General features: G+C 39.7%; 1 protein-coding gene across 3 annotated transcripts in view; it reads right to left on the bottom strand.

Moving 5' to 3' along the window:
• Nucleotides 1-23907, bottom strand: part of COL4A6 (collagen type IV alpha 6 chain) — a 4024271-nt gene that overhangs the window by 200655 nt on the left and 3799709 nt on the right. For all 3 annotated transcript variants that reach the window (XM_044057202.1, XM_044057203.1, XM_044057204.1), the window contains one exon: nucleotides 1629-1745. In XM_044057202.1, the coding sequence (XP_043913137.1) occupies nucleotides 1629-1745 (117 nt within the window). The remainder of the gene's footprint in view (nucleotides 1-1628; nucleotides 1746-23907) is intronic.

Genomic DNA, 23907 nt, shown 5'->3' with positions numbered 1-23907 from the left:
ACAATAGCTTGACTTGAAAGTGGAGAAAATCAGTGGTCTGGATGTTCTTCAGAGCTTTCATGCCAACTGCAAAGGGAGGCTAGAGCCATGAAAGGGGACAATACTAGGTAAATAAAATTCAATGTCCACATCCTGGCAACAAAAAATAAATAAATAAATAAATAAATAAGGGGGGAGGGTGGAATTGAGGGAGCAGCTACTGCAGCAGTGATCTTTTGAAAATCTACCATTATGGTAAGTTTACTTACACAACTGCACTATTTGAACACTGCTGCAGAAGCCTTAGCTTAGGATATAAAAAGTGTACAAACCCCTGTTAAAATGCCTAGTTTTTGTGATACAAAAAAAATGAGACCACAATAAATCATTTCAAAACTTTTCCCACCTTTAATGTGACCTATAACCTGTACAATTCAATTGAAAAACAAACAAATCTGTTAGGGGAATAAAATATAAAAAATAAAAAACATACAATAAGTGGGTTGCATAAGTGTGCACACCCTTAAACAAATACTTTGTTGAAGCACCTTTCTTAAATGAAAATAAATACGTTTAGTGTTCTTGTTTTTTTACTTCATGTATTATACATCCAAGAATAGATTTAGTGTCCTGTTTAACTTTCATTAGATTATATTTAATAGTTCTCTTGCTTCCATGAGCGTTCTTAATGCATCCTTTTTTATTGTTTATTACTTTTGATTTTTTAGCTTGCTTCTCTATGAATGCTTTCTGTTTTAATGAATCTTTGTAATGTATTTCCTTTGCCCAACAGCTCATGTTATGGTTGAAAAGTGTTTGCTATGCAAAGTGCACTTAACTGATTAACAAATGAATTCTGCAGTGACCCTTGTCCCTAAGTAGTACAGCGACCATTAGCAATGAGGGGAAAAGCATGGGCATCTGACCCTTCATGAGTATTCCACCCTTGCTATCAAAAATGAATTGGCATGTTTTAGTTAGTTTTGTTTTGCTCACAGGGGAAGTAATCTGGTTCAAGGAATCAGCCACAACCTAGGCCCGACAGTCAAGTTCACCTACAAATACAACTAGATGCAACAGCCAAGCACAACATCAAATCCATGTTAGACTGTACTTGAGAATTAATGCACAGTTGCTAAATGTACAGCACACATTATAATAGTCAAGAAAATGTAAAGTTAAGAGGAAAACAATGACAATATTATAACAATGATATCAACAATGGAAGTGCTATGTACTGTGAAGAACTTCAACAACTGAGGCATAATGAATATATGCAATATTTCTACACTGTGAAGCTTATAAAAGAATTTAACTTTACTTTATTTTATTCTTCAAACTTACCTTAGGTAAAACAAAGCACTTAGTTGAATTTTGAGCAGCTAAGGAAATCTTATCTTAATCATGTGAAATATATTTCGGATAAGGTTTGAAAGAAACATAGCTATTTTTTTAATTCAGACAGTTTAAAGGTGTCATTCCAGGGATACATAGTAAACATATAGCTAAAAGAGAATTTAAGCCTGTAACATTCTCTTTCTAGATCAGTACTTTGATCAGTGCAATATAATACTCTACACTAAACAGCAGTCACAAGAAATGTGTATGTTGTGAATTGTGCATGGGTATCTTAAACTAGGTTTGCTTACCTTTATATCCAGGGGGTCCTGTAATACCAGGTAGGCCCGTATCTCCTATCCTGCCAGGGAAACCAGGTGCTCCCAGGGTTCCTGCTTCACCTGCTCGCCCAGGAAAGCCTTTTGGTCCTGTAAAATATTATTAACTTTTAAAAAACTGCATATGTTTTAAAAGCTTAAACTGAAAACCAAAAGGTATCAAAACAATATGACATCTGAGAACAAGATCTGTTAGGTCACTGTTCTAAACAAAAAGGGAATCTCAAAGAAGCACAGTCTGTGATTCAAACACTGTCATGAACTTCATCTAGACCCCTACTTTCACCTTGGAACCTACACAAAGGTTGTGGTATGCTTCCAACTGACATCTTTATCTTAACTGAGAAGGTATGATTAGGCATTATAAAATGAAAATCATTAAGATATTTAGAAGTTTCCAGTTTAAAAAAAATCATTGTTTAATAACTCTGTGCTACTAATGATAGTGGAAATTCTCAGTAAGTAGAACTAGTTGTTGTTGTTGTTTTTCTTTCGGCTTTTCCCGGTTAGGGGTCACCACAGCAGAACTGTGGTCCACTAATGATTGGCAGTAGATTTTTACAGTGCCGAGGTGCCAGCTCGATGCCCAACCTTCAACGAAGGCACACCCATTCACGCATGTCTTTCGAACGCTGCTCAACTGTGGGGAGGACATGCAGACTCCACACAGAAGGCGCTCCAGCCGAGAATCAAACGGGAGAACCTCTTGCTGTGAGGCAACAACACTACCGCTGCACCACCATGGCTTGTACAGTAACTAGAACTAGTCAAATTATATAATAATAATAATAATAATAATAATCTATTAGAGGGTTTTTGATAAACCCAGTGAAGTAATGAATTCCTTGTTTATTAACAAAGTTTTATTCTCTGTAGCAAAAAGTAGCTTGCTTATTAAAAAGGGGGGGGGTAACATGATTTTCATTCAGCAATACCAAAGGGAGGGAGGGACCTTCACTCTACTTTCCCTATTAATAGGTAATTTGTGTACCTGAGCAGAAAGAACAATATTTTGTAAAATATGTTTTTAGTAAAGTAAGTTACAATAATTAACATAACATCTAACAGCTACAACTCTTAGGTCAGTATTATTTTAAAAACAACCAGCACAATTGGAAATTTTGTAGTTGCTCAATACCAGCTTTGGGACAAGATCAGTATTACTTTATGACAATCCTGAAACATGTGACCAAGCAAAGATGTCTACCTATTCATTTGACAAAACAGGACAGCATGTGCTGCTACATTTTTCTTTAAAGCAAACCATAACATGTAAACTGCTTCTCTATTTAGTATAGGCTTCAGACCTCTTGACCTGTTAGGGATCTAAAGTAAGGAAGGAAAAAAGCTTCTAGAAAAGTCAAGCCTGGCTCCATAGTCCATGGCAACATGACAGCAGAAGTCTCGAGATAGGCTTAACAAGTACTCCTTCAGAGGAAAAAAAAACTTGGGTTAAATGAGATATGGCTCCTGGCCAAGCATGGACCTGATTTCATGAAGTCATGACCTCAGACCTGCAAATGTAATACTCATCCAAACTGAAAATGCTACCTCCCTACCATGCTACATCTAAACAGCTGACGGGAGGCCTAAATGGCTCTCAAGAGATGGAATCCCCTTGTAGGTTTGAGGACTCTAACTATGATCTTTGGAACAGTGAATATTTAAGTACAAACAGGGCTAATGTGTATTAATTGCAAGACTGTGGTAGTAATGTATATACAAGTATTAGGGGTGGGGGTGTATCACTTCCACATTAGGGGTGCAGAGGGGTTCACCGATTTGCTAAAACAATTAAAAAGTATAATAGTAGGCTTCAAAATTTACTGTCACTGGACTTGAACTTCACTTTAATTTTTGTAGTGCCAGGATTCATATTTTCAAGAATCAGATGTCCAACAGGGAATGCTTGAGAAACAGACACTGGCCTTGAAGAGGGAGCCACAACAGTGCTTGTCCGAGGTGCATCCTAATCCTTGATTTAAAAAAGTGCACAGTGCCACAGGATTATATAGTTTCTACCTACGAATGGTTAACTGTCCAAATCATTAGCTGACATTTGAATACATACATTGTGCTGTTTGCAAAATTACACCATTTGTCTATTTTACTGGTCTGCCTTTAGTTTGCAACTGGCACCATGCAGCTGCCCCACCCATCCCCACTTTCCCCTTCCTTTTTTATTTCATTCCAAGCCCTCTTGAATGCTTTAGTTAAGGCACACTCTAATATGTAGCCAGGTAGGTCTCACTATACACTCACAACCCTTTTCTCAAAGTTAAACTTTATGAGGTTTGGTACTTTGTCTCTGTTTGCTGATAATGTACCTTCTGACACCCCATCATTTCTACTCAGTTCCACTGTTTCACTGTCTTCCTTCATGACCTGAAGGGAAAGAAAAACTACCCAAGTTCCCTCATATCTCTTTGCCTCCAATGTATAAAATTCAATGTACTTAGCCTACATCATCATAGTTCATTCCCTTTCCATGCCTTAACTAACACTGCTGTTTTCTTTTGTACCCTTTCCCAAGAATGCTATCTCCCTTTCCCTCTATGGCTTTCAGAACAAACTACAAGCTGTCCAGATTAGGACTAACTTATGTCAGTTAGAGTGGGAGAATGTCTTCCTTTGTCCACAATAAATATTACCTTCAGAAAAAAGTCAAGTATCATTTTGGCCTTGGCTGCAGCCTTTGCATTCTGCACTCAACGGTTCATTGACGCTGTTCATTTACACCACAAGATCATTGTCTTTGCTATTCTGATTGAGTCAGTTCCTCCTGTTCTGTACATAGCTTTCAGGTTAGTGTACTCATATGCAGCATTGTACACTTCCTGTAAGCTGATTTTTTAGTTGTCACCTCTACATATTTTACTCATTTGACTAGTTCTTTACCTATGCTGTCCTCTCCTTTTCTAACTTAATATCTTCTAGAAATTGGTTTATGCCTTTCGCTGAGCTATATAATATGCCTCCAACAATCATAATTAAAAGAACAGGGACTAAAACTGATGCTGAAGTATAACACTCTTCACTCCCCTTTTCCTGTTAGGGCCCTCTTATCACTCTTTGAGTTCAGCTTTGCAGGCACCATATAACTGATTTTAGAATTCTGTTGTTCTTTCCTAACACTTAAAGCTTTCTAAGTACTTTTGCACATTTGTAGCAAACAGTTTGCTACAGTTGAAAAAAAAAGATTTTTTTTAAATAAAATATGTTGAAGGAGGGTAGGAGGCAGGGCAGAGAAAAAGGACCTGAAAGGTTGGGGCAGAAGGGGGATGTGTCATTCATTTAGCCACCTGGTTGGAAGAGATATAGCAATTGGCTTACTACAGTTATTACAGTGAAGTGCTTTTAAAGAGCTTAGGGGGTGGAGGCGCTGGTTCATACTACCAACCCAGGGCACAGACTCAACCAGCTATGTTTCTAATTGGGATTAAATGTTGATTTCCTTTATGCAAATGGCAAGAGCTTGCCAAAGAGTAGATGCCTTAGAGGAGAAAGCATGCACAGAGAGTTGGTGGAGTTGGTTTGGCTTGTGAGTAATGTTTCAGGTTGTGTGAGGACGTATTTTTCATGAAGTCTAGCTGCAAGTAGAGTAAATGTGTGAAGTTGGAGTATTTTGTACAGTTAGGGTAATACTGTGATGTTCACAGAGAAGCAAGTTTGTAATGAATTGGTAGACACTGTTAGAGGTAGTCTGGAATTATGTCAATGTTTTTCTTGGAGGCAGAAGCAAAAATTGGAAGCTCATAATCATGTTGAGAAAGAAGAACATTGCAATGGCTGCTCTGGCTGGTAGGGATAGAAAGGGGCCCATAACAGGAGGGAGTTAATTTTAGCTCTCACTTTGCCTATGTGGAAATGGAGGTTTAACAACTGATCAAGCCATAATCCTAGGAATTTGAAAGTGTAGGGTATCTCTAGGGAATGGTTGTGCAAGTGAAGGATAGCTTAAGAGTCAGGTACTTGGTGAATTTTCTGTAGAGTTCCAGAGAGCATAATTTTGGTCTTGGTGGGGTTGAGAAATAATTTGTTTTATGACCCACTGGTGGAGTTCAAGTAAGTCTGACTAGAGATGGCACTGAATACTGGTGTGAGAATGACTTGACTGGTAAATGACCATGTCATCAATATAGAGGATAATTAGGAGATTGGGAAGGTCACAAGATAATTTAATAATGAATACGGAGAAGTGAAGGGTGGCAAGAATGGATCCTTGTGGCACAGCTTTGGTAATAGGTGCAGATTCTGATTGGGAGGATCCTATTTTAACTGTGAAGAGTCTGTCAGTGAGGAAGTTTTTAAACCAGTGAGTGGTTTCTGGACTGATACCAATTTCATTTAGTTTGTGTTGGAGAAAAAAGTGGTCAAGGAGGTCACATGCCTTTGTCAGGCCTATAAATAGACCATCTGTAAGGAAGCAGTTATCAGAATTTTGCAGGATGTCATTAGTTAGAGACTAAATTGCTGCCATAGCAGTTCATCTAGACCAGAATCCAAGTTGTTTTGTTGGAGAGCAGGTGGTACTGTAGGATATATAAAGAGAAATTTGGGTGTCGACTGTCTTTCCTAGAAGTTTGCCAGAACTGGGAGGATGGATACTGAATGGAAGAGAGAGGTATCTTTTGTGATGGTTTGCTTTGGGAAGGGTTTATTTAGAACAGTTTTTCAAATCTGTGGCATGACATTTTGTGTGAGACATAGATTATCAATGTGCATAAGAGGAATACATAGATGATCTCTGCAGTGATGTGATATACGAACAGGGAATTTATGCTGTCAGATCCAGGAGAGATGTCAGTTGAAATATTTTCAAGTAAAACAGAGACGTCTTTAGGACATATGCATTTGAAGTAGAAGAGGGGAATTAATGGTGATGGGATAGGCAACACATGGTCTATGGGAGATGTGGAGTTTATTGATGGGAGATTGCTAAATTCTTTAAGGAAATCTTCTGAAGAAAGTTTTGTTGTACTACTTTACAAGATGTTTGTAGACAGGGTATCATGATGAGGTTTTCTTCCTGTAAAAAGGTTAAACTTTTTCCAAAAGTATTTGGGGAATATAAGAGACTAATGTTTTCCTTTGGTTGGAGACTCTTTTTGTGCCTTTTGATGGACTTCTTGGCTACGTTACGTAGGACTATAAAGTAGATACGGTTGTCAGTTGTGTCGTTTTGTTTCTATTTTTGCCATATTTCATTCCTTAGAATTAAAAGATGTTTGAGTTCACTGGATAGCCATTCACTTTTGGTGGGTTTATAAAGCCTGTAAATAAGGGGGAAGAATTTGTCTTGCAGCTGGAGAAGAACGTAGGTTAGGCATACAGCTGCTGCATTAAGATCATGTAAGCAGAGTACATGGTTCCAGATGTGGGTTGTGAGAGAGGTTCTGAGTTTTCAAATATTAGTGCTACTCTGGTTTCTGAAGGTTTTTTAACATTGATGGCAAATTTATAGGATGGTTGGTAATTGTAATGGTGATTGGCAGTGGTCTCTTAGTGATGGTGGCAGAATGTTTATGTTGGAGATGGAGTTTGTTATGTTTTCAATAATCAGGTTGAGTGTGGAACATTTGGAGGACCCATGATTAGGTTTTATTGGTTCTTTTCTGCGATGCATAGACCCAAGTCTGTGAGAAAAATACCCATGTCAGATGAAAAAGGACAAGACAATTAAGACTGAAGTTGCCTAGAGTTATTTTTATTAATTTTAGGACAGTTATTAAGGATGTTAGTAATGAGTGATTTGAATTTATTTAGGGAAGAAAGGGGTGTTGGATACGCTTTAGCGATCAGTAGTGGTTTGCCTTTGTGAGCTGGAAATTTTAGGAGAATCCATTTAGGACCGGAGCCTGAGGTGGAGTTTCCTTGGGCAATGACTTTTGGGTTTAGGTTATTTTTGTGCATAATTAGAGAGCTCCACCAGATTGTTTACCTGCTCTGGCATCAGTGACATACTTGTAGGACGTTACTAAGTTCTGTAAGTTAGGGAAGTCTTGTTTGACCCAGACTTCTGTGTTGGCTAGAATGTCTGGGTTCTGCTGGAAAATAAAACCACATATGTGGTCTAGCTTGTTTCTGATGCTATGTGCATAGAGGATGGCACAGGCCAGAGTAGGCAGACAGTAGTTCTGATGTTGAGGAAATGGAGTTGGTGGCTGTGGGTTGGGTTCAATGTTTCTCTTTAGAAGGAGTATAAAGATTATGCAGGATAGTCTGAAGGAGGTCTTTGGTGTTTTTAGGCAGACAGAAAAATGTTTCTGAGTCTTAGTAATTACATAAAAGAGTGGTCTTGAAAGTGGTGAACTGGGAAGTAGGTTTGTTCTAATTACTGGGAGGTTGTGGTCATGGATTGTTGGTGTGGAAGTACAGGTAATATACGGTGAAGTAACAATAGGTTGGTAAGTGTTTTATGAAGATGTTTGGTACTGGTTATAAGGGATGAGGAAGGTGAAGAGAAAAAATGAGGAGGTAGAACAGGTTAAGTTATGGAAGGAGGAACATTTTACAGATTGGATGAAACAGCAAAAGGCAGAGGTTTATATATCTACATAAAGGATAAGCACATCTCAAGGCTGGTCAAACAATATGACATGCTTGAGTCACTCCATATCAAACTAACCATGGGAAAAATCCATTACTATACTCTTGCTAGCTACAGGTATCCCACCATGAACCTGGAAGCCTATACATCATACCTCAAGTTACTAGAAACACTTATCATCCAGCCCAGTACCATACTCCATTAACTGGGAAGCATACTTGACCACTAACATGCATGTCCAACGATATATTGACTTTGTAAATTAAAATGCCCTGGAGCAGTTGGTCTGCACTTCTACTAGGGGAACAAATATCCTAGATCTGATACTTACAAATATGGTAGAGTGTTGCACCCCCCCAAGTGTGATGTCCTCACTGATAAGATCAGAGCACAAAGAGGTCACCCTTGAAATAAAGATAAAACCAGTCGCCCCACCTAACCCCCAAAACTTTAAGAACTTCTCTAAGGAAAATTACTCCCTATTGAGGGAGGCATAGCTAATTTCCAGTCTCCCCCAAATCCAGAAAGCACATAAACCTATGTAAAAGTGTACACAAAAGCTCTCTATGACCATATAAACAACTGCAGTACCCATCCATAATAAACCCAGGTAAAACCACAAAAACAAGCCACCCTGGTGGACCCCTGTTACTAATAGGTCATACAACAAAAGAAAGAAAATCCTGTTAGGAAGTAAGAGGGACTATACACAAGAGAGCAAAAAGTCCCTCATTAGTCTAACCAAGTGACTCAGTGAACTTGTCAAGTCTCTGGAAGCATACTTTGAGGTAAAAATAGCCTTCCAAGCTAAGGATAACAATAAAGCATGTTTCAGTTATGGCTGCAGTCTTAAGGGCAACATCCAACAATGCACAAAATTTGTTGTAGATGGCACCAGCTATACTCAGCAGAAAGATATAGCAAATCTGCTAGCTGACAAATTTATATCACATTTCACCTCCCCATGAACCCCATTTCTCCCCCAAGAAATATCCTCCACCATTTCCTGCCAATTATCTCCAAAGAACAGGCTGCCACTGCCCTCTCTAAAACTAAAAATATGGCTTCAATGGGGCCTGACAGTATACCAGGTTGCCCCTTAAGCAGCTTAAATCAGGACTTATCAGCCTTATCAGGATCTCTGTTTAACCACAGCATCTTCATTGTCTTTGTCCCAATAGAGTGGAGGACATTAACAGTCATCCCTCTGCATAAATGGGGACCATCTACTGACCCAGGAAATTACAGACTCATAAGTTTGACTAGTCCTATATGTAAGGCCATGGAAAGAATAATCATGGACCTGATAAATAATGACATAAGAAACCTCCAAACACTGAACCTGAACAATTCAGCTTTGTCAAGGGCAGGTCATGCCTACTGAATCTGGTGGATTTCTTTGAGAAAGTCACTAAGGTCATGGATGATGGTAAAACAATACATACTAGCTATCTCAGCCTGGCCAAGGCATTTGACACAATTCTTCACTCAGGTATTACAAATAAACTGACAAGACTGGGCATAAATCCCTACATCACCAAATGGACCACCAGTTGGGTCATGGACAGGCCACATGAGGTTAATGTGGGTGAATCCAGGTTGAGCAAGAGGCCAATTTCCAGTGGTGTGCAGCAGGGCTCAGTGATGGGAACACTCCTGTTTAGAATATACTTATCCGAAGTCAAAGCTAATGAGAAAGACCTCTGGATGACAAAGTTTGCTGATGACTGCAATCTGGAGGCAATCATTTAATCCCCCAATGATTTAGATATTCTTCAGGAGGATCTAGATCAGACAAATTATTGGTGCCAAAACCATGGCCTAAATCTAAGTGTGAAATAATGCATTATCATACTCTGCAAAGTCAAATATCCTTGTAGCTTATATCAATAGCATACCCCTAAGAGTAGACTCAGAGGTCTAGGTACACAGACAGTAGCCTGAACTTTGACCGCCATGTGTCTACAATGGTGAGGAAGTCCTTTTTTGTGGCACAACTTATAAGTAAAGATATGGCATCCACTTCCAAGGAAATTACATTTCTGCTGTATTCAGCCCTCATTAGACCAATAATTGAGTACAATGCACCATTTGGCATGTACATGACTAGGCACTCAAAGTAGCTGGAGCAGGATGTAAACAACATGAACTATGCAGATAGACTAAAAGCACTTTCCCTTTACTCTGTCTTCTACCAACTATTAAGGGTTGATCAATATCTGACCTACAAGGCACTCAGAAATCCAGCCCTGATAGAGCTACTACACAACCACAAGTCAAATAGCATGAGGGTCACCTGATCTAAAGATCTAAACTTAGAAACTCAAACAAAATGCTGGAGAGACAGACGTGTCTTAAGAGATTGCCCCTTCTTTGGAACAGGCTTTCTATTCCTATTAAGCAGAGCCCTTCCCTGGCTCTCTTCAAATGCAATGTGGATCAATGGATGGGGAGTCACAAATTCACACCTGGGGTACTGCCTATGTCCCTTACGGACAGGGACAGTCTGTAAGATACTCAATATACAGGCACAGATCCGTGCCATCTTCTTGCCTCTAGGGGGTCATATACTGGGTAAATCAGGTTATATTGGCTAGGCTTGTCAGGGCCCTTAAACTGATAGCCTAACAATCTCCTATAAAACTGTGAACCTATGGGTGTGTGTTGTGTTTGCATATGAAGTTATGAGCATGAGTTAAGACTTCCAGTAATATTGCAGCACTGACTATGACAGCAGTGAGATAAGAAGGTTATGTGGTTTTCTGATGGTGTCTTTTAAAGATGTGTGTTTTGAGGGTGTGATTGCAGATGGAGTTCAGAGCAAGTATGCTTGAGTGGTCCAGGGCATAGTTGGAGAGTTGGGAGGGAGGGGAGTGAAATGAGAGACAGCTCTCACTTACTGTGTCTATCAGTGAGCTCAAAAAGGATGGGTACAAATGCATGAGTTGTCCAGAAAAGAGAGTTTGGAGAAAAGGGGCACTGCTAATAACTGTATGACATTAAAGCAATGTATGTTGTTCTATCACTTTAAGGAGTATGGTAGTTCCCCTGTAGAGTGAGGATAACTATTACTGGGTATTACTCAGCTGATATAACAGCCTAGAGGTAAAGAAAACCCTAAAGGGAATCTATGTATGGAAATGGAAGAGTTTGAAAAGAAGAGTAAAGCAAAAAGCAGCCAAGGAGTTTCCTCCTGCCTTAACATAGTTATAAAACAGAAAAGCAGAAGTGTAAGACACTAAGCACAATCAAGAAGATAAGTGGGAAGTGTACCTTAAGTGGTTTCTTTATTGTTTGCTTTTACTTTGCTAAAGGGCTTGTGGAAAGAGTTTGTGTAGAATCTAGTGCACAGCTGACATTTGTTTTCAGTGTGAGGACAGAAATGAAATGTCTTAAATTCATCCACTATCCCTATAGATTAGCACAGTTCTCATTATATACAAAAGCCTACAGCTACTCTGAGTTGTCCTGTGTCTCACTTTTCAAGCCATGGAAGATCCAATGCTATCTGACCTCCCATTTCTTCACAAAACTGTGACACCACAAACACCAACACTACCAATATAAATTTATAACAACAAATAAACAAGATTTGCTAGAGGGATAGGTTCCTAACTCAATGTGTTCCCAGACAATGGAATAAGTTACCATGACAGGGCAAATAAAGTATTGTTTTGTCAACTTCAAGGCTAATCCTGATGATTGGATGATTATTTACAAATTTACGTCAGGGTTATCACTTACGCAACTACTTGATTGAGGGTTTGAAAAAGATGGCAAAAACTTTCCAAACTGTTGTGTGTCAACTTAAAGTTTTATATGGCTATGTATCTTAAGGTCCCTCTGATCTCTTGCTTAGTACTGATCCTATATTCACATGTTTCTGTGAAAACAGTTAAATGAATGCCACTGCTGATAATAGAGGCTTATGATGCCACTGAAAAAAAAAATGATGGGAAACAAACAAAGCTAAGGTCTACCCAACACAAGTCTGAATGGGCCCTAAAAGAAAAGTTTCTTCTGTCTAATGAGTTTATCCCATTAACAAATGAATACAAAAGTATGATCCTAGTGGACCATGGACAGTACCCTACAAGCTGGTAAGGAAGCAGGGTGTCCCAGTTCCCTTTCTGGAGGGAGAAAGAGCAAGCCACACAATCAACAAGGTTCCCCTACTTCTATTGCAGGACTCTGATAGAAGGGAGAGGAAAAAAAGTGAAAAGAGAAAGGGAAAACCTTTCTCTGCTTATTTTGACCAGCACTTCTTATCTGGACTCTTAGGTAATGCTAGATGACAGGAAGTTACAGTGTAATGCTAGATGACAGGAAGTTACAGGGAAGAAAGAAACACTCTGCCAGTTTTAAGGGTCATTACAAAGGGTGGAGGAAAGTACAGTTTTGCAAGTAAAACTTACCATAGCAGTAGATGTTCAAATGATCACTGCTGCAGTATAGCCTTAGCTATATGGCTTATATCCTGCCAAGGACATAACAACTGGACAGCTTCCAAAGCTTCATGGTATCTTCCATGCTCCCAAACTTTCGGGCAGCTTGAGCTGAGCTGAATAAAAGACAAGTTTGGGCGCAAAGCCCTTAAGTGCTTTTCCTGCCAGCAGAGAAATGGAGGCTGAGCCCTAAAAGGGCAGTACTAGTAATAACAAAAAATAAATGCCCACACCCTGGCATAAAAACACACCTAAAAACAAGAAGGATGGAAAGCGGGAATGGCTACTGCATCATTGATCACTGATCATTCAAACATCTACTGTTACGGTAAGTTTTACTTACACAACTGTACTTTGTTCATCATATTGATAACTGCTCTAGTAGCCTTAGCTATATTGTTAGATTACCCTAGTTAACACAAAATTTAGGAGATGGAAGAGGAAGCGTCCTGGAGTCCATGGAGAATGGTTCTATCAAAGCTTTATATGGACCTAAAGAAGGAATTAAGCATATAGTGTTTTGTAAAAGTATGTACAGAGAACCAAGTAGCAGCTTCTAGAATACTTCTAGAATCCAACATTTCCCAAAGAGCCACAGATGAAGCCAAGGGCCTTGTAGAGTGGGCATCGACCCTGCCTGGAATAGTTTTGTTACGGTGAGTATAACAAAAGGTAATAGCTTTAGACAACCATTTGGAAATAGTCTGTTTTGACACAGGTTGTTCCTTCTTCTTACCTTCACAAGAAATGAAGAATTGATCCGATGATCTGAAAGATTTAGTTCTGTTAAGACCGTGCCTGAGTTGTTTGTGGGCACCAGAGGTATAGAGTGTTCTTTCTCCCTCATTTTTAAGCATAAGTTAATAACCCTAAATATCTGCATCCCGCCCTCACCCACAATTAAGGAAACCACAGTAAAAAATTTCTCCAAAGCCAACTTCATGCTTTTTAAGACAGAACTGGTGAACTTCATGACACCCATGCAGATGGACAATACAGTTACGACAGCTGAATCCTACACAAATGCACTCTGTATACACTTACATAAGTGCATGCATTGTACTATCCCAAAAAGAACCAAGATGCTATTCTCCTAAAAAAGGAGGCCAATCTGGTGGTCCCCTGCCATAAACAACTCTACAACAGAAGGAAGAAACAGTTGCAAAAGAGAGTAAAATCCCATGAGTGGAGGAGCTCCCTGGTCAGCCTTAGTAAGAAGCTGAGATCCCTTATAAGATCCTCCAAAGCTAGCTATGAAAAAAAAATCGCCACTGATTCTAAGGGCAACCACAAAGCATTGTATAGCTATGTCAAAAATCTCAATGGCAACACCCAGATCTGCACTGAGTTACAGCACAACAGCATGAAAATTACAGAACCAACTAATATTGCCAACATCCTGGCAGATAGGTTCAGTGCTAACTTTACCCCCTCTCACCCCCTAAAGGGCCCATATCTATACAGGAAGAATGCAGAGTCCCTGTAATCACATCTATGCAGTTAAAAGCTGCACTCTCTAAAACCAAAAACACAGCAACCATGGGACAGAACAACATCCCAGGCTGCATTTTACACAAACTTCAGAGCGAACTGGCAATCCACCTAAGCACCATGTTCAATCATAGCCTCACATCAGGCTTTGTGCCCACTGAATGGCGCACAGCAACAGTTATCCACTCCACAAAGGGGGAGCCACCACTGAGCCTAGGAACTATTGCCCTACTAGCCTGATGAGCCTGGTCTGCAAGGCCAAGGAATGTATCATTATGGAACTCATAAACAAAGACATTGGTAACCTTCAAACTCTGGACCCCACCCAGTTTGGGTTTGTGAAAGGCAGATCTTGCCTTCTTAACCTGATTGACATCTTTGAGACAGTCACCAAAGCCATAGACGAGGATAAGGTGGTTCAAACAGCCTATCTTAACCTTGCCAAGGCTTTCAACTCCATCCTCCATTCTGGAATTATAGCTAAACTCACTACACTAGGTATAAATCCCTACGTCGCAAGACGGGCTGCCAACTGTCTCACTGACAGAACCCACACTGTAAAAGTTGCAGACTCCAAATCTGACTTCAAACCAGTGACAAGTGGAGTACCACAGGCTTCAGTCCTGCGACCTCTCCTGTTTGGTATCTACTTCTCTGAAGTACAGGTTAACACAGAAGGCCTCTGGCTAACAAAGTTCGCAGATGACTGCAAACTAGAAGCCAAATGATGTGGACATCCTACAGAAGGGCCTCAATGAGACAGAAGCCTGGTGTCAGAGGTATGGCCTCAAGCTCAATGCCAAAAAGTGCAGTGTCATCCCCTCTGGTAAAAACTCTGTAGCCATGAACTACACATAAACGGCAGTCTACTTAACACCAAATGTGTGATAAGAGACCTTGGGACCCAGGTGGACAGTAGTTTCTCCTTTGATAATCACATTGCCACAGTAGTCAGGAAATCCTTCTATGTGGTACACCTCATCACAAAAGGGTTCTCATCCACGAAAAAAGAGGTCATTGTTCCCCTCTACTCGGCATTCATTAGACCCATTATAGAGTACAACGCCCCTTTTGGAATGTACCTCACAAGACATCTGCAGCAGCAGCACCACAATAAACAGGACATGCTGGAGGGATAGATTCCTGTCCCAGAGACTTCCTATACTCTGGAACAATCTACCCATCTATGTCAAGCAAAGTTCCTCATTAGCACTCTTCAAGAAAAATCTTGATGAGTAGATGGGAAATCTACTTTCTATTTGTAAGGGCCTGGCCCTGGTCCTGCACAGCTTATCTACCACACAAATTTGCTCTGATGGAATGTAGGATGTCTGTAGAGTGAGATTATGTTGTGAAGCTACATCCTATATCCCAAGCTACCATGGCTAGTCTGCAAAGGGGTGCATCCTAGTTCCTCCTTGTTTGCTGATGTGCCACATGAATGTAGTGTTGTCTGTAACCACTTGTAAAGGTCCCAGGGACCAAAGATGGTTCAGAGACTTGAATGCCTTGGTCAGGGCAGGAATCTCCTTGATATTTATGTGTTTTCATCTGTCCCTGGTGTCAAATATCCCCTGCACTTTTATCCCTCCTGAAACTGCTCCTCAAGTGAAGTCTGAGATGTCTGTGGTGACTGACTACTTTGGAGCAGGGAATGAGAAGGGCTGACCTGGATTTAAGGGTACCTGTTTGCCTCCACCAAAAGATTTCTCATCTGACAAATCAGATAAAGGGAGATGATGCTGGGATCAAAGAGCTTTCAGATGCTACAGTATCTTTCTCATGTGGAGTCTTGCCAGGGGTATCATGAAACCCAAAATCCTGAGGTATTCACTCACACTGACCGAAGTCTGAGTGGAAAACCTTACAAATAGATCTACATAAAGATCTATTTTTTCTTGTGGAATAAAAGCTCTTTGAACTGAGGTCACTAGCTGATATCCCATGAACACAATTCAGTTTGCAGGAGTCAAGAAAGACTTTTGAATGGTTTCTTGGAATTACAGCTTGTCTAAGAGATCTCTCACCCATGAAAGAGATTCCTGACACTTTGAAAATGACACAGCAAAGAAAAGCAAGTTGTCTGAATATGGAAAAATGTGGATACCCTGTAGCGTGCAATGAGCTATAACTGAGCTAGACAATTTGTGAACAGTCTTGATACAGTGGATAGACCAAAGGGTAAGGCAGAGAACTGATAGTTTGATCCAGGCACACAAAGCCTTAAGAATGTCTGAAATCTGGATGAATAGGGATGTGATGATAAGCATCTTTTAAGTCTAGTGTTGGCAGGAAATGTGAAAAAGGAAGTAGTAGTATAGTAGTAATAGGTTGTGAAGTGATATCATTTTGAATTTGGCCACTATCACAAAGATCCAGAACTGGTCTCTAAGAATTTTCTTTCTTTGATACTAGGAACGTGCTTGAATAAAAACCCTTCCTCACCTGGTAAGAAGGAAGTGGTTCTATGACTCCTTGGGGAAAGGAAGAACCTTCTCCCACTGCCATATGTAACTCTGATGAGTGATTTTCAGAACCTATTTGTCTGACACAATCTGTTGCCAAAGAGAAAAATGGAGATTTAGACTCTTTGGGAAAAAAATGCCAGACTGGGGGGTTCACAATGTCTCTAGAATAATTCAGTTATTCAGAATTGTTGAACTGCCCTTGGTTTTCAGAGGTTCGAGACTTCTTTTTGGCACCCTCATGCCATGTCTTCTTTAGCACCTGTTTACCTGTGTTTTATTGAGGCTGTTTATTCTGGGTTTTTTTTGCCAAAACTGGATGAGAAGGAGACAGAAAATCCCTTGGAAACTGTGGAAAAGGAGGGCTGAAAAATCTTAAAGATTCCCTGGATCAGCTTGCCCCTTTCATCATATTTTGATCACCACTGCGGCAGAGGGGCCACACTAAATCTCTATCCAAGAGAAAATTTAAAATGTAATTTCTAACATCATTTGGGTGGGGTTGAGATTGCAGCAATGCAAACCTCCTCAAAGCAGTATTAGTGGCCATAGTTCTAGAAGACATTAGCAACGCAGTCACACACACATTGCAAACGTGTAGAGACCTATGCAGCAGAAGAAACTAAGTTATTTAAAGCAGATTTTTCCTCATTAGAAGAAACCACAAATAAAACATTCATCATATTTTCACAATTTTTCAGAACAAACTTTAACATATAGGTCTGACAATTCAAAATTCTGAAAATCAAAGTTGTAGAAGTATGCACTCTTTTCCCGTCCATATCAATAATTTTCCCATCTTTATCAGAAAAAGTAGTACTGGAATTAACTGAGTGCTTAGCAACAGTGAGATCAATTAAAGCTATAGCTGCTGGGTCAGGCTTGAGAAGAGGGTATAACAATTTAAAAGACTAAGAAAGTTTATACATCCTATCTACCTTTTTAGGGGCAGATGGCTGACTATCTGGAAAAATGCAGGCACTAGCACACACATACTCTAACACAGACAGAACAGGAGGAATGGATATAGGTTCTAGAAAAACCTTATGTAACAACTCATAGTATTTTTTGTGTGGCTGAGAAACCTCAGTATTCTCCCACTAAAACAGTGGAACATTCTAGAAATAGACCCAGAGAAAGAGAAACCCACACAGAGAAGATCAGAAATTGAGCTCTCCTCTAAGTGTGATTCAGAAATCTGAAAAAAATGTATCGGTTCCTGCATCTTCCTGTTCAGATTCAGAATCTTGAATCTTCAGAAAAAGAGAAATCTTTCTTTTATCAGAAAGCACTTTATAAGAATAATCAATTGTCAGAATTAAACCCTGAGCCAGACCCAGTAAACTACTCCTATCCAAAGAAAATTGAGGAGATGTAGATACATGCTTGGTTTATTTTGCCAGGAAGAATGGAGCCAACCTTGTTACTAATTGCAGCAGCAGCTTCCATAGGGATGGGCACAGTATTCTGACACAACAGGGAAAACTACTGCGTTCCCTCTCCCAGGACCAACAAGAGTAGATCTTAGTCCACTGAAAGAGCCTCAAAAACCGTAAGGGACATGGCTATCCCCTGATCCATAAAGCTGTAGGTGGTACGCGAGATGAATCTTGGGTAAAAGATCAGTGGTCTGAGGTACAACACATGGCCAGAGCAGAATCAACCATCTGCAACTGAGGCAAACTGCTGGTCTGCTGTAGTGGCAAAGGTTGTTTGCTTAATTTTTTTCTTTCTGTGGCAGGAAGAAGGACCGGCTGTGGGACTGGTACTCTGTTCCATAATCATGCCAGAAATTGTACCTTTTCTTGGGGAAGACAAGCAGCAATTGCCAGTAAACACTACGAGGCCACAAAAGTTATTTTTTGACAGAAAAAAAACAAGCTGTTTAAAACACTATTCCAGTCCTACAGAACTAAAATAAAACAATTTCTCCACAGAAAAAAATGTTTGTAGCACTTTTGAACTGTCATAAAAAAAGAGTGTTCCACTTTAAAGTGTGTTACAGTCTCATGACAGCCCATTAAAACACAACACTCCTAGCTTTAAAATAACTATCCTGAAGAGGAAAGTAATAAAAATGGAATGTTTTTTCCCCAAAGGGAGCTTATGTGCCCAGTAAAGGAAAGCACAAGCTGACCATCAATCCTTGAAAGCCTCAGGTGAGCATACTCTTTCATGGCAGTAAGGCTCAGAAAGGCTTTGCACCCAAACTTGTCTATTAGTTAGCTCAGCTTGAGCTGCCTGACAGTTTGGTTGCTGGGAAGGTGCCCTGAAGCTTTACACGCTGTTTATATCTTTGTCAGGAAATAACCCATATATTTAAGACTACTGAAACAGTGACTGATATGATGAACATCATGATTTAGAAGTCCAGAACTGTGCACCTTTATTGGCTGCAGCTGTACCGGCAGTCTGCTTTGATTTTCTATTAAAACCAGCTACAGTTTCCACTGATGAGTTGCCTCACGTCTTTGCACAAATTTGTTTCAGTTTTAGAATGTAACTGCAATGGAGTTTCATTGTCTATTTGATTTATTTTTATTCACTTTTTTTGTTTAAATAATGAGTTGCCTATCTTCCTTTCCTATGAGCCTGATTCACCTCTTTGTATCTATTTTGTGTGCAGGGTTTTGCTGGCTAGCTGCTTATCTTAGTGTTGCAGGACTGTGGCACACTAGTGGAGCTTCTTCTGTTGCTTATTCTTCTTCAGCTTTAGGAAGGTAAGTAGATAAAGTAATTTGTTGGCTGTATAGGTGTGTGTGTGTGTGTGTGTGTGTGTGTGTGTGTGTGTGTGTGTGTGTGTGTGTGTGTGTGTGTGTATACATATATATATATATATATATATATATATATATATATATATATATATATATATATATATATACATACATAAAGGCCTACTTCGTTAGAACGAAAGACCACAACCCCAAATCTCACATCACCGAGACCAGAAGAACGAAACCCCGGAACACCGAAAAGCGCAAAATTCAAAATCACGTTATTATGGGATTTTGATTAAGCGCTTTTGGTGTTCCGCTGTAGATAATTATGTATGTGTAAGTGTATTTGTGAGGGGTATTGCTGTGTGTTAAGTGTGTGTTGTGACTGTCATGTATGTGTGTGTGTGTGTGTGTGTGTGTGTGAGGGACTGTAATGTGTGGGTGTGAGTTTGCCTTGTGTTTCTGTTTGTGTGATCTCAGAGTTAGAATATTAAAGTAGGGGGGTGTGGGGGGCTTGGCCTGCCTATCTCTAGTGTAGGGTTGCGTGTTTGGTAGTTTGGGGCCGTTGTGTGTGTTTGTGTGTGTTTTGCAGTTACGTGGTTTTCAGTGTTTCGGGGTTTCGTGATTCTGGTCTCAGTGTTGTGGGTTTCGGTGTTGTGGTCTTTCATTCTTACGAAGTAGACCTATATATATATATATATATATATATATATATATATATATATATATATATATATATATATATATACCACACAGAGTTGGACTAAATTTAATGTTTCAATCATTCCTCTCAATATCCCTGATTTGGGCTAAAATCTCTCTCGTAATCCCTCGTAACACTGGTGAACTTGGGAGAAAAGGTAGTGGATTTCTCTTAAAAAATAATTAAATAATTAAAGGTATAGACTTTTTTTACTTTAGAAAATGCAGGTTAATTCACATTATCTTTTGTCACCTGCTCAGGTTAAAAGTACTAATATTATTTTAAAATTGATTATTTCTGCATTTGATCCTGATTCTGGGGGGTTATGCTTTCCATCTGTCTTTTTATTGCATACTTACTTATGAACATTTCTTTCTGTACGCTAGTTTGGTTCCTTCATCTGTTTACTGTTCTTCAGCTACAGCACAAAGTAAAGTAAATATATTCTAGCATGGCAAATGCTGGCTGCACACATTCCATGGGGAGCTGGGCAAAAGTTAATCTTCCCCTCTATCTTTGTGCTAAATAATTATGTGTGAGCATTTCCTGTAACTCAGATGCTTGGTGCCAGAGCCATGGTCTCAAGCTCAATGCCAAGAAATGTATAATTATCCCCTTTGGGAAAAAACATGTACCCGTGAATTATCACATAGGTGGCAGTACACTAAACACCGAAAGTATGATAAGAGACTTAGGGACACAGGTGGACAGTGGTCTCACCTTCAATAACCACATTGCCACAACAGTCAGGAAATCCTTCTATGTGGCACACCTCATCACTAAGGGCTTTTCATCCAGAAAAAAGGAGGTCATTGTCCCACTGTACTCATCCCTCATTAGACCCATTATAGAATACAACGCTCCATTTGGTATGTACCTCTCAAGACATCTACAACAACTGGAAAGGCCGCAGAAATACCTCACTAAAAGAATCGCAGGCCTAAAGCAGATGCCCTATGCTGACCACCTTAAAAAACGCCAGCTATACTCTGTCGCATATCGTCTACTCCGAGGCGATCTCTGCTTAACATATAAGGCCATGTCAAACCCAGAGCTGTTGGACATGCTACACTTAAAGAAATCCCAATCGCTCAGAGTCACACGCTCCAGGGATCTAAATCTTGTCATCACAATAAACAAAACATGCTGAAGGGATAGGTTCCTGACCCAGAGACTCCCCAGACTCTGGAATAGACTGCCCATACATGTCAAGCAGAGCGCTTCTTTGGCCCTCTTCAAAAGGAACCTTGATGATTGGATGGGAGAAAGGAAATTCACTCCAGGGATCACGTCAGTCGCCCTGCTAGACAGGGGTCCAGGAAAGAAAACAGTGTGGGAAGAAATGGCTAGGCTTGTATAGGCCCTAGGGCCGATAGCCTAGTACCAACCTATGAACGATAATCTTTGTTTTATTTGTGAAGATTTCTGGAAAATATACTTTTTTAACAAAGAAATTGGCATGTGCAATCTGTTTTGTATTTATGGTTACTCTTACTTAATATTAGGTATGCATACTCTATTTCTGAGTATTTTCTCTTTAAATAGGTGTTTTCAACCTGTGCCTATTATCTGGAAGTACAGAACAGATAATGAGAGAGGGAGAAATAGAATGAGATAGGGTGAGTTAGTAACATTCTGCAAATAAGAGTATTTATAATATGATCTCTGCAAGTGAGTTTATAGGATATATGCTTGAGTCATACTGAGATGGGGGAGAGGAAAAGACAGAGGAGGGAAATTCTGCTGGTGCACTGTATTAGGGAAATATCAGCAAATTAAGGAAGGGAGCCTTATCAACACCTAGCCATCAAACACATAAAACAATAAATACTGAATAGGGGAAACTGTGATGTACCATCCAATACTTATTTGAAGTACTATGTAAAGTCCAGACAGAAACAAAGTGAGAGAGAGAGAGAGACAGAGAGAGGGAGAAGATATGGTAGCAAGCAAGAATGTTATAAGCTGTATTGGAATAAAATGTCTAAGCAGCTTAGAGTTTTCAAACTGGCTAACTACATGACTTAGGTTCAATATTTTGCTCTGAGTTCAGTGAGTGACTTTTTGAGAAAAGATGGTGGACTACAATAAGAATGTATTCACAGTCGTTATAATCAAAATATTTTTAGTATGTATTCATAGTTGTTATCGTCATTTTTAATGTCAGAAAATGCTTTTTGAATTCTCTTAGTTTGTAAGACTTTTGTTTAAAAAAGGGAATGTTTTCTAACTTTCAGTTTTTATGGAGCACCAGCACTACAGTGGGTGTTAAACACATAAAAAAAAAGATTTTTCTCTAACAACCAGTTTTGTACTGTGCTATAGCGGGTGTTTTGGCTTGTTGAAACTATTCTACTGGTGAATTGACTGTACTTGTGAACACTAACAGTCTCTATAAAGCACTGTTATGTAACTTGTTGATCATAGGTTTGACATTAGGAAATAAGTACTTTCTGATACATTGGGCTTATAGTGTAGTGATAAGGTGATTTAATCCTATGATATAGACTTTTTGTTAGAATGGACTGAATTAGAAATTTCAGACAGAACATGTTTGTCTGAATTTTTTTATATAATAACGACTGCTGCAGCAAGCTGAATTTGTCACATTGTATCTCTCACATTAAGAATGGCTAGGCTTACTTAGTCTCCTTTACTGGCCTTTCTTATTTTTTTGGGAAGGGGGACAGTGCTTTCACCACCTTTAACAAGGTCATTGAGTAATTTCTGTCCTGTTCCCTTTCTCTGGATGGGAATATGCTTTTATGCTGTACAGACAATGTTTTAGGGAGCTTGGCTCTTAATATAGTTCCACTCCAACCCCAAGTTCAACAGAACTTGAAATGGCAGGTTTATTAGAATGGACTACATACAGGCATGTGCAATTTTAGTTTCATCATTGCCCTTATGGCAGGCAGTGACTTATGGATGAAGAGATTCTCATTGTCTGGATGGTGTCAGTATTTGAGCAGCAGTATGGCTCATTTGTTAAAATCTCTGCCTCACTGTCCAGGGTCCAGTGTTTGATCCCGATATATTTTCACTGATTATGTGGAATTTGCCTATTCTTCCTATATCTGCATGTTTTAGTCTGCCAGTTAGCACAGAGGATTAATGCAAAGCAAAACAATGGCTAGGTTGTCTGACACAATGGCCAGTTCCCCAGCCTCAATCCAAACTTTGTAGACCAAACAAAATGTCTTACCAAAGCTGAGAACAAAAAAAAACTGCAATGGTCGCAAGCTTGCTACACTTACTACCACATAATTTGCTTCTAATTCCTACTACATATGCGGTATCTGCATTAATCTATGAAGCCATAGCATCCTTATGACTTCATTAACGAATATTGGTGCTGCATTTTGCCCCACTTTAGTTATAGCTATGAGATGTTGATAAGCTGCCACCTGGAATCCAGGATTGGAGTCCCTCTGTCTCCAGTTGCCTACACTGTAACTTTAATAAGTCACTTAAAAGGACAATACTCTGAGGCACTAGGGGAAATTGGGATAGGCTCCTCAGTGGCCTCCTCAATGCCTTGACTATTAACTATATATATATATATATATATATATATATATATATATATATATATATGTAGGGTGGCCATGGTGGTGCAGCGGTTAGCGTTGTTGCCTCACAGCAAAAGGTTCCCTGGTTCGATCCTCGGCTGGGGTGGCTTCTGTGCGGAGTCTTCATGTCCTCCCTGTGGTTGCGTGGGTTTCCTCCGGGTGCTCCGGTTTCCTCCCACATCCCAAAGACATGCTGTAGGTGAATTGGACATGCTGTAGGTGTGAGTGCGTGTGTGTGCCTTCTGTGGAAGGTTGGACGACGGGCTGGCAACTCGACACCATAAAACCCCACTGCCAATCATGAGC

Source organism: Protopterus annectens, chromosome 15.part0 (genome assembly GCF_019279795.1).
Source record: "Protopterus annectens isolate FY-2018-M chromosome 15.part0, PAN1.0, whole genome shotgun sequence".
Lineage (NCBI taxonomy): Eukaryota > Metazoa > Chordata > Ceratodontiformes > Protopteridae > Protopterus > Protopterus annectens.
This window is presented reverse-complemented; position numbering and strand designations above follow the sequence as displayed.